This window comes from Gambusia affinis, linkage group LG21, assembly GCF_019740435.1.
Source record: "Gambusia affinis linkage group LG21, SWU_Gaff_1.0, whole genome shotgun sequence".
In the NCBI taxonomy this organism is placed as follows: Eukaryota; Metazoa; Chordata; class Actinopteri; order Cyprinodontiformes; family Poeciliidae; genus Gambusia; species Gambusia affinis.
In genome coordinates, this window is record NC_057888.1 from 2,686,586 (window position 1) to 2,701,369 (window position 14,784).

A 14,784-nucleotide genomic window follows, 5' to 3' on the forward strand; every position below is an offset into this window, starting at 1 on the left:
AGAAGCAGGACCAGCAGAGATGTAGAGCAAAGCGAGAGCAAGGGAGCACAAGCAGCAGAAGCACTCTTTGTAGAAAATTAATAGGAGCAGACAGTTCTGCATTCAAAGTCTGCCTTTTTATGACAAGGCTGCTTCCCTGTTAATGGAAGGGCTTTTAGAAGTCCCACTTGGATAGGAAAAATGTATCAGGGCTGCACACCTGGGAGACTCCCAGACACTTTTTATTTCTGGCCGGGGATTGGCTTTTGTCTTAAGTAGCTTGTGATTTGTACCCACTGTGAAGACACAGATGGAGAGCCAGTCTGAGAGCGAGCAAATAAGTGAGTCCAAAAGGGGGAACTTTATAAAAAGCGCTGGGATGGCGGGAATGAAATAAAAGCAAGAGCCAAAGGAGAGGGGTCCTAACTTTCAGCACACTGATTCTCTCAAAGAAATGGCTTTTAAAGGAAAAACAGATCGAAATGAAATGAGTGGTTTGTGTGTTGCAGGAGTTTATTTTGAACCAGGACTGGAACGACCCCAAATCTCAGCTGCAGCAGTGCTGTTTGACCCTGAGAACGGAGGGCAAGGAGCCCGACATCCCGCTGTACAAGTAAGAGCTCAGAGAAGTCAGGGCAGCGCCCGCCGCGTACGTACAAGCTGGTCGAGGCAAGCTGTGATGCTATTCCTAGCCACTTACCGTCAAACTGTTCACAAAAACAAAGTTGGAACGTGCTCCCTTACAATTCACTATGAAATAAACACATTTTATAAATGCTAGCCAGTGCTAGCTGCTAGCAACTCAGAATTTAATTAATTTTATTTTTATGTAGCTGATTAATTGTCATTTTTAATAAAATTACTTTAAATTAAATTGTTTTTAGGAAATTAATAAATTTAAGCCCTGTTTCTCTTTTCCTAAGCTAGTTTCACCTAAAATTAGCTGTCATATCTTTCATATGTTGGATTTTGAACTATTTTTTAATAAACTGTTATCAGAGCTTAAATTAAAACACTTGATATGTTTCTGAAAACAGATTTTAGTGGCATTTCTGGAAAAATGCAAATCTAAGCATTAACATTTCATAAAGTAATCCTGTCCTTAAAAGGTTTTTCACAATAATATTATTAGCAATGTGACTCAAAGTGGTCGATGCTAACTAGCTGCTAATGTGACTTTGCTAGTTTTTTGGGGGGTTTTGCATCTGTTACAGGTAAGTGCAAATCTATATTATAATTCTAGGTTTAGTGCGAGAGCATCGTAAAATATAGAATTTTCGGTTGTGACAAAGGTCTTAATTTTCATTCATGGTGGTCTTAAAAAGTCTTAATTTTCAGCTGGTGAAACCTGCAGAAACTCTGTTTAGTGAGATATAAACTGTTGCAAAGTGTAACGGCATCATATCAGCTGTCCAAAAGTAAGAAAACAAGTCCAAAAACCCATAAGGATGATCTCTGTCACTAAAAATGCTAAATTTATGGGTTTCCCTCTAAAATCAGAGCTTTGCTGTTTAACCTGTTATTTTGCTCACTGTAAATGTTTAGAAAAGTAAAATCTGTTTTCCTGCAGGACTCCCTTCTTCGCTGTTGGTCCCAGAACGTTTCTGACCTCTGATTTGAAGGTCGCTGACGTGATAAATAAACATGGCCGCCGAAACCTCTCATTCAACACGAAGTCGAGCTTTATAAAAGACTTGGGACGGCCGCCGTGATGCTGCGTTTGTTGCCATAGAGACGTAGAAACGGCCTTTATTGGCGTGAAAACAGGAGGTCAGCAAGGAGACAGAAGTTTGCGTTGATGTTCAATCGGCTCCTTCTGTCCCGCTCCGTGTTTATCCGCGCGTCTTTTCAGCTTTAGCTTTCCTCCTACTTCCGTTGGTTTCTGACGCCGCAGTCAGCGATCCGCCGCCCGCGAGAACGCCGAGCACAAACAAACGGAGCGCCGCGGCGGGATGAGTTTCAACGATTCACCCGGAGCGAACGCCGCTCCGGAGAGACCAGGGGCCGGTCGGGTAATCCTGACTTCCTGCTGAGGTGGCCTGACCTCTGCAGGTCGAGATGAAGACGTTCCTTCACTTCCTGGAAAAATATGGAAGTCAAATCAAAGCTTTATGAGGCTTTTTATTTTCCTTCCTTCCTTATTTGCCTTATTTTACTTCATTTATTCCATTCTTTCTAATCTTTTTTCCTTCCTTCTTCCATTTAATTCTGTCTTTGCCCCAAATTTCTTATTTTTCTTCTCTCCTTCCGTCCTTGTTTTACTTCTTTCCTTTTTTACTTTTGTCCTATCCTAGTTTCTTCTGTCTTTCTGTCATTTTCTTTTTTCCTTTCTTGTTTCTTATTTCCTCCTCCCTTCCTTGTTTCTTCCTTTTGCTCTCATTTTCTTATTTTCTTCCTGTCCTCCTTTCCTTTCTTCTTTCCTTCCTTCCTTGTTTTGTCCTTTCTTCTGTTTTCTCTCATTTTGTCATTTACCTTTCTTCCTTCCTTTCTTCCTTTCCTTTTATCCTATCCTATTTTCATCTGTCTTCTCCTCATTTTCTAATTTTCCTTCCTCTGTTCTTTTGATTCCTCCATCTTTATTTCTTCTTCCCATCCTTCCTTCCCTCTTTCCTTCTTGCCTTGTTGTACTATCTTTCTTCCATCTTTCTCTGATTTTCTTTCTTATTTCCTCTTTCCTTTTGTTTTTCTTCCATCATCCTCCCTTCCTTCCTTCCTTCCTTCCCTGTGGTTTATTTAGTCTTTTAATCTCTGTAATTTCCTCACTCAGTTTTATAAAAATCTCTTGGAGAACTCGGTTCTGTTGATGCTCTCTGACCTCCAGCTGTCTCTCCTCTCAGAGGTCAAAGGTCAGGAGTCAGACGGCGGACCAGAGGAGAGGCTGATCCGCTCCGTCGCAGCAGGCCGTCAGTACTTCCTGTTGAACAGGAAGTTCTGGTCCGAACCCGGCTCGCTCTCGCTGCGTTGTTGATTCCGCCGTCATAATTTTCACACGGCATTAAAGACGGATCGATCCGCTGAAATAAGTAAACGCTGTGAAACATTCGGTTGAGTCGCGGCGTGTTTGTGCTGCCGTCCCTGCAGGAATGAAACGGAGTCGCCGTTTCTTTTCTGTTAGACGACAATCATCGTCGCTCGTTTTCATCATCGCTCGTTTGCTCGTCAGCAGCTCAAACCATTTGCTTGTTCAAAAAGCGACTCTCTCTTTGCTTCAGTTGAATTTTCTGGACTCATGGTTGTTTGTTTTTGTTTTTTCGTTCCTGTTCTCAGGACGCTGCAGACGGTCGGGCCGTCGCACGCCCGGACGTACACGGTCGCCGTCTACTTCAAAGGAGAACGCATCGGCTGTGGCAAAGGCCCAAGGTGGGAAAAATCCCTTCATTCCCAGTTAATAATCCCAGTTTCATCCTGTAAACATTTATTCCTTCTTTTCATGCTCCCTTCCTCCTTTGTATCCTTTTATCTTTCCTTCTCTCCTTCATTATTCCCTCCCTCCATGTTCTCTACATCACTTCCTCCCTCGCAGTGAGTCCTTTCTTCTTTCCTTTTTCCTGCCGTCATTCCAAACTTGTCCTTCCATTTTTTATCTCTCCCTCTTTCCATATTCTCTTCTTTTCCTTTTTTCTTGTATCCTTCCCTTGTTTCCTTCCTTCCTATTCTTACTACCCTCCTTTTTTGTTCTGCTTCCTTTTCCTTTATTCTTTTATTCTACCTCCATTTTTTCCATGTATTCTTCCATCTTTGTTTCTAACAGGTGACGAAGTTTTGAAATGAAAAATGTTCAGAAAACTGTGATAAGAATAAAAACATCCAACAACAACCGGCTGCTTTCCTTCTCAGTGCTCTACTAATGGGATGAGAATAATGGCTTCGCTGTATTGATGCCGTTTATTATAGCAATTAAGCTCAGCTCTATTGGGAGAGACATTATGCACAATGAAAATGAATCAATTCATTATTGATTTGACATAAATTTTGTTATGAAAATATCACTTTGCTGCTCAGAAGCGAATGCGACGCTGCACCTGGGATTCCTGCGGCCGCAGCAGGACGCGAAGGAAAGCGTTTGTATTTTTCACCGTCCGTCTACACTGCAAAAAATCTAAATGTTGCCAAGTATTTTTGCTCTAGTTGCAAGTGGAAACATGTTGGTACACTTGAAATAAAATAAAACTAATTCATAAGTAACAAATGTGGAGTTTGTTTAAAACAATAATTTTTTAATATTGATTTTAAAAACATACTTGTTTCACTGGTGGGTTATTTCACTGATAGCATGGGGAAAACGTCTTACCATGAGTGAAATAATCTGCAGGATTATAATAAAGGTGACCTATTCTTCTGTGAACAGTTGAGAATCGGTCTGTGGTCTATACAAAACATGTCCAACATGTTTTTTGCACAAAATCATTCTTGGGTAAAAAGATTTCAGTCTGCTCAGTTCATAAAGAGTTGTTTTAGGGCGTCTTGTCACTTTAAATCCAAAAGATCTCCTGCTGGCCACGCCCCAAAATCTCTACATTTACACTCGGACGTGAAAGTGGCTGCACACAGATACGCAATTATACAATCGTACCTCTTTGAAAAGCATTAGTAGAGCCTCCTCCTCAAAAAACAAGCAAGTGGTTTCTGAATGGTAAGACATTCGTCTTTTCCAGCAGCCATTATACAGTGCATGTGAAAACCAGCTGACCAAATGTGTTGGAACTCATCTTTGGTTGCTAGGTAACGGCAGAACTCGGCTGTGGTTGCTAGGTAACGGTGCATTGCCTGCTGATTTGTGACGCTACTCTCCAGAGTTTTTGAAACGGCTCATTTTCCAGACACCAAAATTACCTGGTAATATTAACTTATTGTCAAAAACTGACTTTTTTTTTTTTTTTTTTGCATAATTGGTCCCCTTTAAGAAAAGATCACTTAAAACAGGTTTCTAGGTATTGCTAAAAATTTACTTGCAAGGCAGTTTTGTCTTCAGTGTATTAAGTTATTTGTTATAGAAATTAGACCAAAAATACTTGGTAATGTTTTGCAGTGCGCAACCTGTTTTTTGTTGTTGTGCGTCGCCACTTCCTGTATTCATGCAGAGCAGAGAAAGTGAATCTCCACACGGCGGCCTTTTCAGGGTTGGAGGCGCTAAAGCCGCAGCTGAGCCTGCGAGAAATGAAACCTAAATCCATCAAACATCTCATCCTCTCACACACACACACACACACACACTCATCCATCCATCCATCCATTCACTCTTGAAAGCAGTCTCTGTTGCTCTAAGCTGGCGATAAGTTTGTCCCTTTTGCAGAATCTCAGAGCGCGCACTGTTTTTGTATTTACATGATTTAAGCTTCCAGCCACCTTTGATGCTGAGGCTACGATCAACATAATACACGCAGGACGACGCCGAGTTGCAGACGCAAACGGCGCCCGGTGCTTTCCGAAGTGAGTGCACTGCGGTACCTGCGATTGTCAGGCAGAAGGACGCGCTAAGAATAAAAATAATGCCCTCCTGATAATCCTCTCAGCACCGGGCCTGTTTTTCTTTTCTTTGACAGAATTTCAGAAAGTCCCATTTTGAATATGCTAAAATCCTTCCCTGCCTGTGTGTCTCTGTCTCCCTCTAATCCAGCATCCAACAGGCTGAAATGGGAGCTGCGATGGATGCGCTTGAAAAATGTGAGTTGTTCAGCAGCACAAACACACTTTCCTTTAGATATTTTCTCAATGTGTCTGTCTTGGTACTCGTGGATTTCATTGCTACATGCTAATGCTCTTCAGCCTTACACATTGATTGACAGACTGGGAATGTTCAAATTCAAATAACCTACATTTATCCCAAATGGAAATTAAATTATAACACATCCCAATATCACCCAAGTATTTTAAAAGAATTGCTTGGGATGGCAGGAAGGATCTCCAGTAGCAGTCAGTTTTGCAACGAATCTGAGGAGGCCTCTGACTTCTTTTAATTTGTATTTATAAAAACGAAAGAGCAATTAAAATTTTGACTGAATGTTTTACAGTTTAGTCCACTTTAGTTGAACTCCAGTCTGTCCAGTCTGAATAAAGTCTGATTTGTTTGGGAAAGTGTGAATGCAAAGCTAACTCTAATAAAGCTAACTCTGTTCCGCCATCAAACTTCGGTCTCAGTTTGGCTGAAGTGAACTCTGGTTCGGTTTGAATGTACATGTGAACACCAAGCAGACTGGGGACTGCTCCAAAAGCAGGAAGAGGACAACAGCACAGGGGATTCTGGGTAAATGCAACCAAATCAAATATGGTAGCCTATAGCTAGTGGGAGAAATGTGTGATCTTTCACCAAGACAAAAGAGAAATCCTACAATCCCTAGGATTGTATAGAGCTCTACTCTATTTTTATTTAAATTTTGTAAAGAAGAAAGTTTTGCTCAGTGTCTTTCAGACGTTTTGGCGTTTCAATTAGTGGTTCTAGGTGCAGCGCCCCCACAGGCGAGGAGGGGAACAGGTTTTTCAAAGGGTTTGGTTTCTTTGACTCAGTGCAGTGTGAAAGAGAACCACAGCAGCTGAAAGTGTAACAAATGTTGCAGTTTTGGTCCCCAATCGAACCCGTTCTACCGGACTGTGAGGTGTGAAAACAGCCTTAATGTTTCTCTGTGTCTCATTTGATTCACTCTGTTGACGATGCTGCACTGTCCCTGTTGAGTGTTAGCAGGGCGGGAGGCCGAGCCAGAAACGGAGAACCAGGAAGCTAACCATCAATCATCTGGCAGGATGTTTTTGTCAGTGATGCACAGTTTGTGTTGTGGCTTTTTTTCTCCTGTGTGATCATGTTTCTTCACACCCTGATGGACTCTCATGTACTCATCGCCGCTCTTCAGATTTGAAGGAGTGCGTCTGATGCGTCCCCGATGAGCCGCTGCCCTCCCTGGCTGTTTTTCATCTTGTTATTGTCTTTTCATCAACCGGCACTTAAGGGGAATAAATGGCGGGTTTGAGGCGTTTACGACGTCTCGTTCTCTGCCAAGTAAAACTACAATTACGCGGCTCTCACAAACACATCCACCAGCAATTTCCATCGTGTTTCGCCGCCGCCTCGTACTCTCCTTGCATATCTATGCAGATACATGTGTGCAGAATCCAGATTGTGTTTGGGAGGGACATCTTGGACTGGAATCAGTTGCTTTCTGCGACTACTTCATTAATCAAACGTACAATTTGTTCTTCTCTCGACTAATTAGCTGTAGGTGAACACAAATGGCTTTGTCGGAGCTGGCCTGTGGAAGTCGCCAAGGGCGCAGAGGTCCGACTTTGATTTCTCTCTGCTCTTAAATGAGGCCTCCAGCCACTTGTGATTGATGCAGTTTGTGTTCTCAGGCTTTAGCTTTTTATGAAACATTAGCGTTAGCGTGTCAGGAGCTAAAGCTCCACTCTCCATGCCCTCCGTCTCCCTCTCTCTCCCCAGTGTAGTCGTCTGTCACCAAGATTGATAGATGCTCATTGCTAGTAAATGAACACTTCCCCCCCTCATAAATTGCTGTTTCATGTGACTAGATTAGCGATGCCTTTTTAAAAGGTCAGTTAATTTAAAATCATCTCTTGGAGCTCTTCCTTGCTTGGTGCAGAGTGCCTCCAGTTGAAGGGCTTTGTTTGACTTTGTATTCTCACCTAATTTAAGGCTGCTAATTTACAAGTCACCTGTCAGCAGCATGTGCTCTTTTTCACATGATGTTCCCGGTGTGAGCTTTGGGATTTCTAACCTGCTTTAAATTTTGAGCTGCTGTAATTGAGTGCAGACTGTTGGCAGAAGAGATAAAAAGTAGATTTTCATGCATGTGAAGTGGTTGGAGTATAAAAATGAGGCTGTTTTGAAAAGGTGCGTTGAAATGTAACAAACAAAACCTCAGCTTTGAGGGACGTGTTTGTTTGCTTTTGTATTTTAAGAAGTCCAGCTTTAGCCAAATAAGTATTAATTACAGTTTGCAGCCTAGACTAAAAAATGTTTGCACTCTAAAACTATACGTGTGAAAAAGCAGTGAAACACAAAAGGGCATATACATATTTATTTATTTATTATTTTTTTGCTTGCATCATTTTTTTGAGAATATTACTTAGGCCATTATTTTAGTAAAGTGGAAATTTAATGTTTCTAGGGACATTAAATTTCAAAATAAAACGTCAAACACAAATATGACCAGACTAGCAGTGGATAGTAACTAGTTACTTGAATAACTTTCTGGGAAAATTTTTTATTTTTACTACATCCCATGCCTTTCCCTTTCAGCTCCTAAAGACTAGCGGCAGCAGCAATTAGCAAACACCTGATAAAAACGGCATCATGAAAAAGAGTAGGAGCTTCTTAAAGAGACAGAGACCCAATTTCAAAGCATCAAACTTCTTGTTTTTTGATATACAGACTGAAGGTAACAGAGTTACCTAATGGTGCTATAAAATGGTGCTATGTGCCTTTAAAATACATGATTATCTCTTTAAAGTAAAAATATGTTGAAGTAGTGCTACCTACATCTGAACTCGATCAATCAAGATTTTATTAAAGTCTGTAGATTTCATTTGTGACATACTTACTTTGTTGTGAGCTAGCATGCTACTTATTTTGCATAGTAATTCTGTAATCGGTGCCAATTTGAAACAGTCATAGTAAGCTGTAAGTTAGCATGCTAGTTAATAGCTTTTTTTTTTTTACAAACTTTTTGTGCTGCTTACCCAGTTTTAAACTAGCAAACACGTTAACTCTGCTGTTAATCATTATGCTATTTTGTAGCATGCTAACTACGTCATGAACTAGCAAAGTTAGCTGATAACTTTTGTATTTATTTAGGTAATAAATATATAACAGATCATATTATATTTTTAAGTGTGCTATGTTAATTTCGCTTTAGTTGAGTAGAAGTTTTACCAAATACTTTTTAACTTTTACTTGAGTAAAAATATGTTGAAGTAGTTTTTTGGTCCACCTCTGATTAAGACAACCATTCAGGCTAATATTAATGAATATAATCCAACAAAATGATGTGGAATTTGGTCTTATCGTTTTTTATTAAGAGGCCACATTCTTTGACACGGGATAATCGTGAATTAATGGCTGTTTTTTTATTATTATTATTCATGAATTTTGTCTAGATTCATCATTTTTGAGCAGGAAATGTTCTTCTTTGGTTCCATAGGCAAACATGATTCTGTTTATACAAGCCTGCAAGGCCACAATCAGGATTTAAACATGCTTTTGAAGGATTTGTGCATCTCCTGACCATGAGTTTGTATAATGAGACTTGAGCTCATGTGCTGCAGAACGGCCGAACACATCAACCCCTATTGGAGCCGTATTGTCTCTAGTGTGATTGTCAAGGGCCTTGCTTCATTTGTTCACATAGCAAGACTAATCAAGGACATTAGCCCCGGTGTCATGTAATTCATCATTGATTGTCTTATTGGCCCTCTGTGCAGTTCTGGCTACACCATTACTCCCGCTGTATAACAGCCCTACCTTGTGTAAGTCTCTGATCGAAAACGCCGCCCTGCATCGTGTCGGGATTCATTTCCATGTTTTATTTAAAGCCTCCCCGAGTATCAGGAGCACTTTGAGAAGAATTGAACTCCTTCTTTTCTGTGTTTCGGCTGCTGATCTTTTCCTGGCTGACAGGATCCCACGGAGAGGAAGGTGAGGAGACACGACTGCATTCGCTCCGACAGCTCAGAGCTCATTAAAGACACCGAAGCCGGCCGACACTCGGTGCCGACTCTGGCCGATGCGCCGGCGGTTCGGGCTGGTTCCCGCCTTTGATGGCTCGCGTTTTGACAGTCTCCTGCCTGTATCTGTCAGGGCAGAATTAAACGTTAAGCAAGACCCACACTGTCGGGAAACATGAGTGCAAACAAATTGAGCTGAGAGCAGCCAGGTGGGCTGGGGAAGTCATCGGTTCAGAGTTTCTGACGCAGATCTTCAAATATGAATGGAAACGGTTTAACCATTTATCATTCAATTCTCACAGATAGAACTGGCTCTGAGACTCATCTTCCCTTTGCTTCCTCCTTACTTTGTTTTGATAAACAATGTAGTTTGTAATAAAAGGAGAAAGAGCCTCTATTTGGCATTTTACTATTCCTTACTCCAAAATGTTTTCTTTAGATATTTATTAAAATTATCATTACGTTGTGATAAATAAGCTGAAAAAAATTTAGCTCCCAGTACCTCAGAAATACACCAGTCAGTCAAAAACAACAATCAGAGCCAAGAGGAGGACCTTAGCGCTGTCAATCACTCTTGTGCTCAATCCCTCCACCCTTTGCTCTCTGCTACGTACTGCAACGTTACCTGCCACAAATACTAGGGCTAGTTAAGGATAAACGATTTTCCTCTAAATCTAATTTGTTTCTCCACCATTAGAACATTTAGCAGCGCATTCACAAGGGTGATTGACAGCACTAAGACCCTCCTCCTGGCTCTGATTGGTGTTTTTGGGTTGGTAGCTCCATTTTTTTTAATGTTGTTTATCTTTCTCATATTAAACTGTCACAACTTGATGATAGTTTTATGAAATGTTTGGTTCTGGTTCTGGACCAGAAGACCTGAGTGGGTCTTTAAGGTTAATACAACAACAGTACAAATTTATTTTAAAGTCTTTTATCTGAGCTAAATGGTCATATAAAGTTGCTAGCATGTTAAGCTATTGTAAAACTGAAGAACGGGCTAGCTGTGTAGCATAGTTAGCATGCTAATTCATAGTAGCTTGCTTGTTGCAGCACAAAATGAGTGGAAGATCAGAATATAACTCCTAAAAAGTGTTATAACATCCACTGTTATCCTCCCTTGTTGGTTATCCAAATTCTTTGCCGCCTCAGATCATTGTCTAAAAACACGCCGCCTCTCCTTTTTCCCTTTTGCTTCCTTGCAGCTGCTTGTTTTTTAAACAATACAATATCTGTTGACTAGGAGAAAAGAGTCTCTATCCAGCTTGTTGCTGCAGGGGAACTACATTCTTTACTCGGTTCCCTCTAAACCTCTTAATCTCTGGATAAAAGCGTCGGGCGGATAAAGAGGAGAGTAAAGAAGAGTATGCAGCGTCTGTGTTCGCTGGCTTCAGGGTTTTATTTGCCCTTTGGCGTGGCAGGAAAATCCCTCCATCAGCAGCATTATGCAGCCGCGCTGCTGGCCTGTTGACGATGTGCTGCGCTCGAGGCGATGGCGTCTCTCGGCCTCCGTTCACGCCGAACGCTAAAACTAAACCGTATGCCGTCGAGGTCCTTTAAGAGTCTGAACTTCAACGTGTTTTTACTCAAGTAAAGGCAAAAAGTAGCCATCTAGTTTGTTGTTGGTGTTTTGGTTAAAACATGTCTGTTCTTTATTCACTGGGCAGAGAATACAGAAAGTTTACTCAAGTAAGAGTAGAGATATTTCAAAATAAATTTACTCCAGTAAAAGTAAAAAAGTATTTGGTGAAAAGGTTTACTCAAGTAGCTGATCAAATTATCATTTAAAATGTAAAACATTTCATCATCAGAAAGACCAAAATATAAAATCAAGTGGAAATTTTGGTATTTTAAGAATCAAAACAACAATAATTTATACAACTAACAAAAAAAATAACAAAATCAGGCAAAAGAAAATTTTTACAAATCAGTTTCTTTCAATAAAAAAAACTTATGAAACTTCAACAAAACCCACAGGTGTGTGTCTGTGTAATTACTGATTAAAGCATGTTTGCTTTTAAATTAGTGGGTAGTCAAAAAAAAAAAAAAAAAAAGCACCAGTTCAACATATTTTTACTCAAGTAAAAAGTAACCAAAATATTTATTTCTCAAGTAAGAGTAAAAAGCTATTTGGTAAAAAGTGTCTGATCAAATTACCATTCATTTAATATTTAAAAATTACGTCAGATGGACCAAAATATAAAGTTAAGTGGAAATTTTGTTGTTTTAAGGTCCAAAATGACAGTAATCCCTATAAACGACAAGAAAACATTTTACCAAATCAGTTTCCTTCAATAAAAAACAGAAGCTGCAGGTGTGTGTCTGTGTCTGGTTAAAACATGTTTGCTTTGGGCAGAAAATCCAGAAATGTTACTCAAGTAAGAGCTTAGATACTCATGCAACAATAAAACAGTGCAGCAGGGTAAAAATACTCCTAAAAGTTAATTATTTTCACATTCTGCTGTTTGACGGAACATTTTTATTCACGTCCAAATCTGCAGTCGGGTTGTGCGAGTTAATGTTTAGTAAACTCTCCTCAAAGGTGCTTTTTTTCCTCGGCGCCGGACAGCTGGGAGCTCTCAATACGCTCCAACGGCCAACAGGTTCTGAAACCAAAGGCCTTGTGTTTTCTGCCGCTACCTTATTCTTTTGTCGATTGCTCCTGTGCTGCATGTTAAACAATGCAAATGGGCCAAAGCTGTTTTTTTCCCCCCTCTTGAGTGGGTTATTCTCAAGTCATCTCCCTGGAAAAAATGCTGGTGATTTCCATATTTTAACTGCAGTGTGTGGCTTTCCTCGCTGACGGAGATTGTGTGTGTTTCAGTGAGTTCATGTATGTTTTTATTATTCCCTGCCTCTCCGTTTTTAATGGGATACCGCTGTTATCGCACACTTTCTTTCTCTGTTTCTATAATGACAAATTAGAGTGTTGCACCAGAAAGAACACTCATCTTCTTTCCCTCCACAAGTCAAATGCATAATATATGTAAATTGTGCTTTTTGACTGTGTTGCATATATACCATAGGAGACCCTTGAATTATGAATACATGAACAGGTTGCAGACAAGTGAAGCTCTGCTTGTTGGAAATCAGTTAAAGACGTTTTCCTCCAGCGAGTTCAGACTGCAGGAAATGGTGAAAACTATTTAATAACTTCAGTCAAGTTTCTTTGTGTGGCACATTTTAGCAGCAGAGCAGTTCAAAAATAAAAATGACTAATTATTAAAGATTGGATTTTGTCAAAGTACCTAAACAGGAGGGTTTAAAGGACTTGTAGTTTTCTGGAAGTTTGTTCCAGACCTATAATGCATAGAAGCTGAATGCTGCTCCTCCATGTTTGGTTCTGGTTGGAACCAGAAGACCTGAGAGGTCTGGAAGTTTTAACCAACAATGTGTTGTGATGCTAAGCCGTTTAGTGATTTATAAACTAACAGAAGCCAGTGGAAGGGCTTTACACTGCAAAAACATCAAATCTTACCAAGTAGTTTTTGCTAGGTTCTAGTACAAATATCTTGGCATACTTGAAATAAGAAAAAACTCACTAAAGATAAACTTTCAGCAAGAAATATGATTAATTGTTGTCAGAAATGCAGATTTAAACTAAACAGCCATAAATTTATCAAATCGAACTAGCACTTTTTCATCAGTGTTAAATAATGATTGACTAAAACAAGCTCCTATTTCTTGCTGAAAAGTTTGTTGCAAGATAGTTTTGTGATTTCAAGAGTACAAATATAATTTGCTCTAGAAACTAGACCAAAAATACTTGGTCAGATAGTTTTATTTGCAATGTCTACATTCTTGATATATTGTATTTTCTTAGTTTTAGCCAGTGTTTCGCATCTTATTGACCTTTTAAGCAGATCTGCTGCTGTAATCAACGCGAGTAGAGATGAAGACATAGACGGTTTTAGTCCTTTTAATCTGGAAATCTTCTTCAGGTGACAAAAGGCCGACTTTGTAACTGTCTTTATGTTGCTCTGAAAGTTCGATTTGTTTGACTTATAACCAAATAGGATTTCTGAAAGATCTCTGTCGATTTATGATGACGGTTGTTTGTAAAAGATTTAAATCTGTTTTAGTTTTTAAGTTTCTTGGGTTTTGTTGCAGATCGCTCCTTTTCTCCTTTTCCATTTCTTCTCTTTCTCAGAGCCAAACTCAGGCTTTGATAAAAGGCTCCGATGCTCTAATTTGTTCTTAGTTTGCATGGTCACGAGTTGTGACTGGAAAAACTGCACAGTCAAATGTGATCCTCAGCGAGTCGACACAAACCAGTGGGCAGCCGTCATGCATGCCGATCTGTGGCCGCGCACAGTGATGTAAACACTCAGTGGAAAACCACCTGAAGTCTGTCAGCTCCTTCTGTCGCCGGGTTTAAACCGTTTCTAACGACAGGAACGAATCGTAACAATTTCTTAAAGGAGTGGGCTAGGATTGATTTCTCTGTCTTAAAAAATATATGTATATATAGATTTTTTTTTTAAACTAACATAATCCTGGATTTAAATCTGGATTTTTACTGTTATCCAAGAATCAAGTTTACATTTCTGTTTGTGTACAATTGTATTTTCTAAATATACAGTTGTACAAAATCAAGTACAAGTCTTTTGTACTTGATTTTGTTTGCTCTAAACAATTCATTTTGTTTCCCAAAGTGTGGGGCGCGCTGCCTCTAGGGGGCGCCGTGCCATTGCAGGGGCGGCGCGGGAAGCGGTATGGATGAGTGAAAAGGGAAAAATCAAAACAGTAACACAAAAGTGTTTCACTGTAAAGATGGTTTATAGTTTTGTTGCAACCTGAAGTGTGAAATGAACTTCAGTGGAGTTTGAAAACAAAATATGTGTAAAGTTTTATGTCTGGTTGAACGACGTGTGTCCAGTTGAGTAATCCATAGGGGGAACCAGAAGAAAATCTTTGGGAACCACTGATAAATACATGATTTATAGACTTCATTACCACCACACATGCTAACTGCAGAGTTTTCTTTGTTCTTAATGTATAACATCCATATTTATCTCTGGTCCCTGTTAGATAAAGGTTTACAATTATTTCTAAACTCCATAGTAATGCCACAACTAGCAAACCTTTCAGTTCAAAGAGACTTTTTCTTCCACTACTACAAAACTTTTTTAT

At 39.8% G+C, this 14,784-nt stretch overlaps 1 protein-coding gene across 2 annotated transcripts in view; it reads left to right on the forward strand.

Annotated features, from left to right (window-relative positions):
* The window catches only part of drosha (drosha ribonuclease III), a 129,741-nt gene that overhangs the window by 109,951 nt on the left and 5,006 nt on the right, over window positions 1-14,784 (forward strand). For both annotated transcript variants that reach the window (XM_044105227.1, XM_044105228.1), the window contains exons 29-31: window positions 489-592; window positions 3,247-3,339; window positions 5,597-5,643. In XM_044105227.1, the coding sequence (XP_043961162.1) occupies window positions 489-592; window positions 3,247-3,339; window positions 5,597-5,643 (244 nt within the window). The remainder of the gene's footprint in view (window positions 1-488; window positions 593-3,246; window positions 3,340-5,596; window positions 5,644-14,784) is intronic.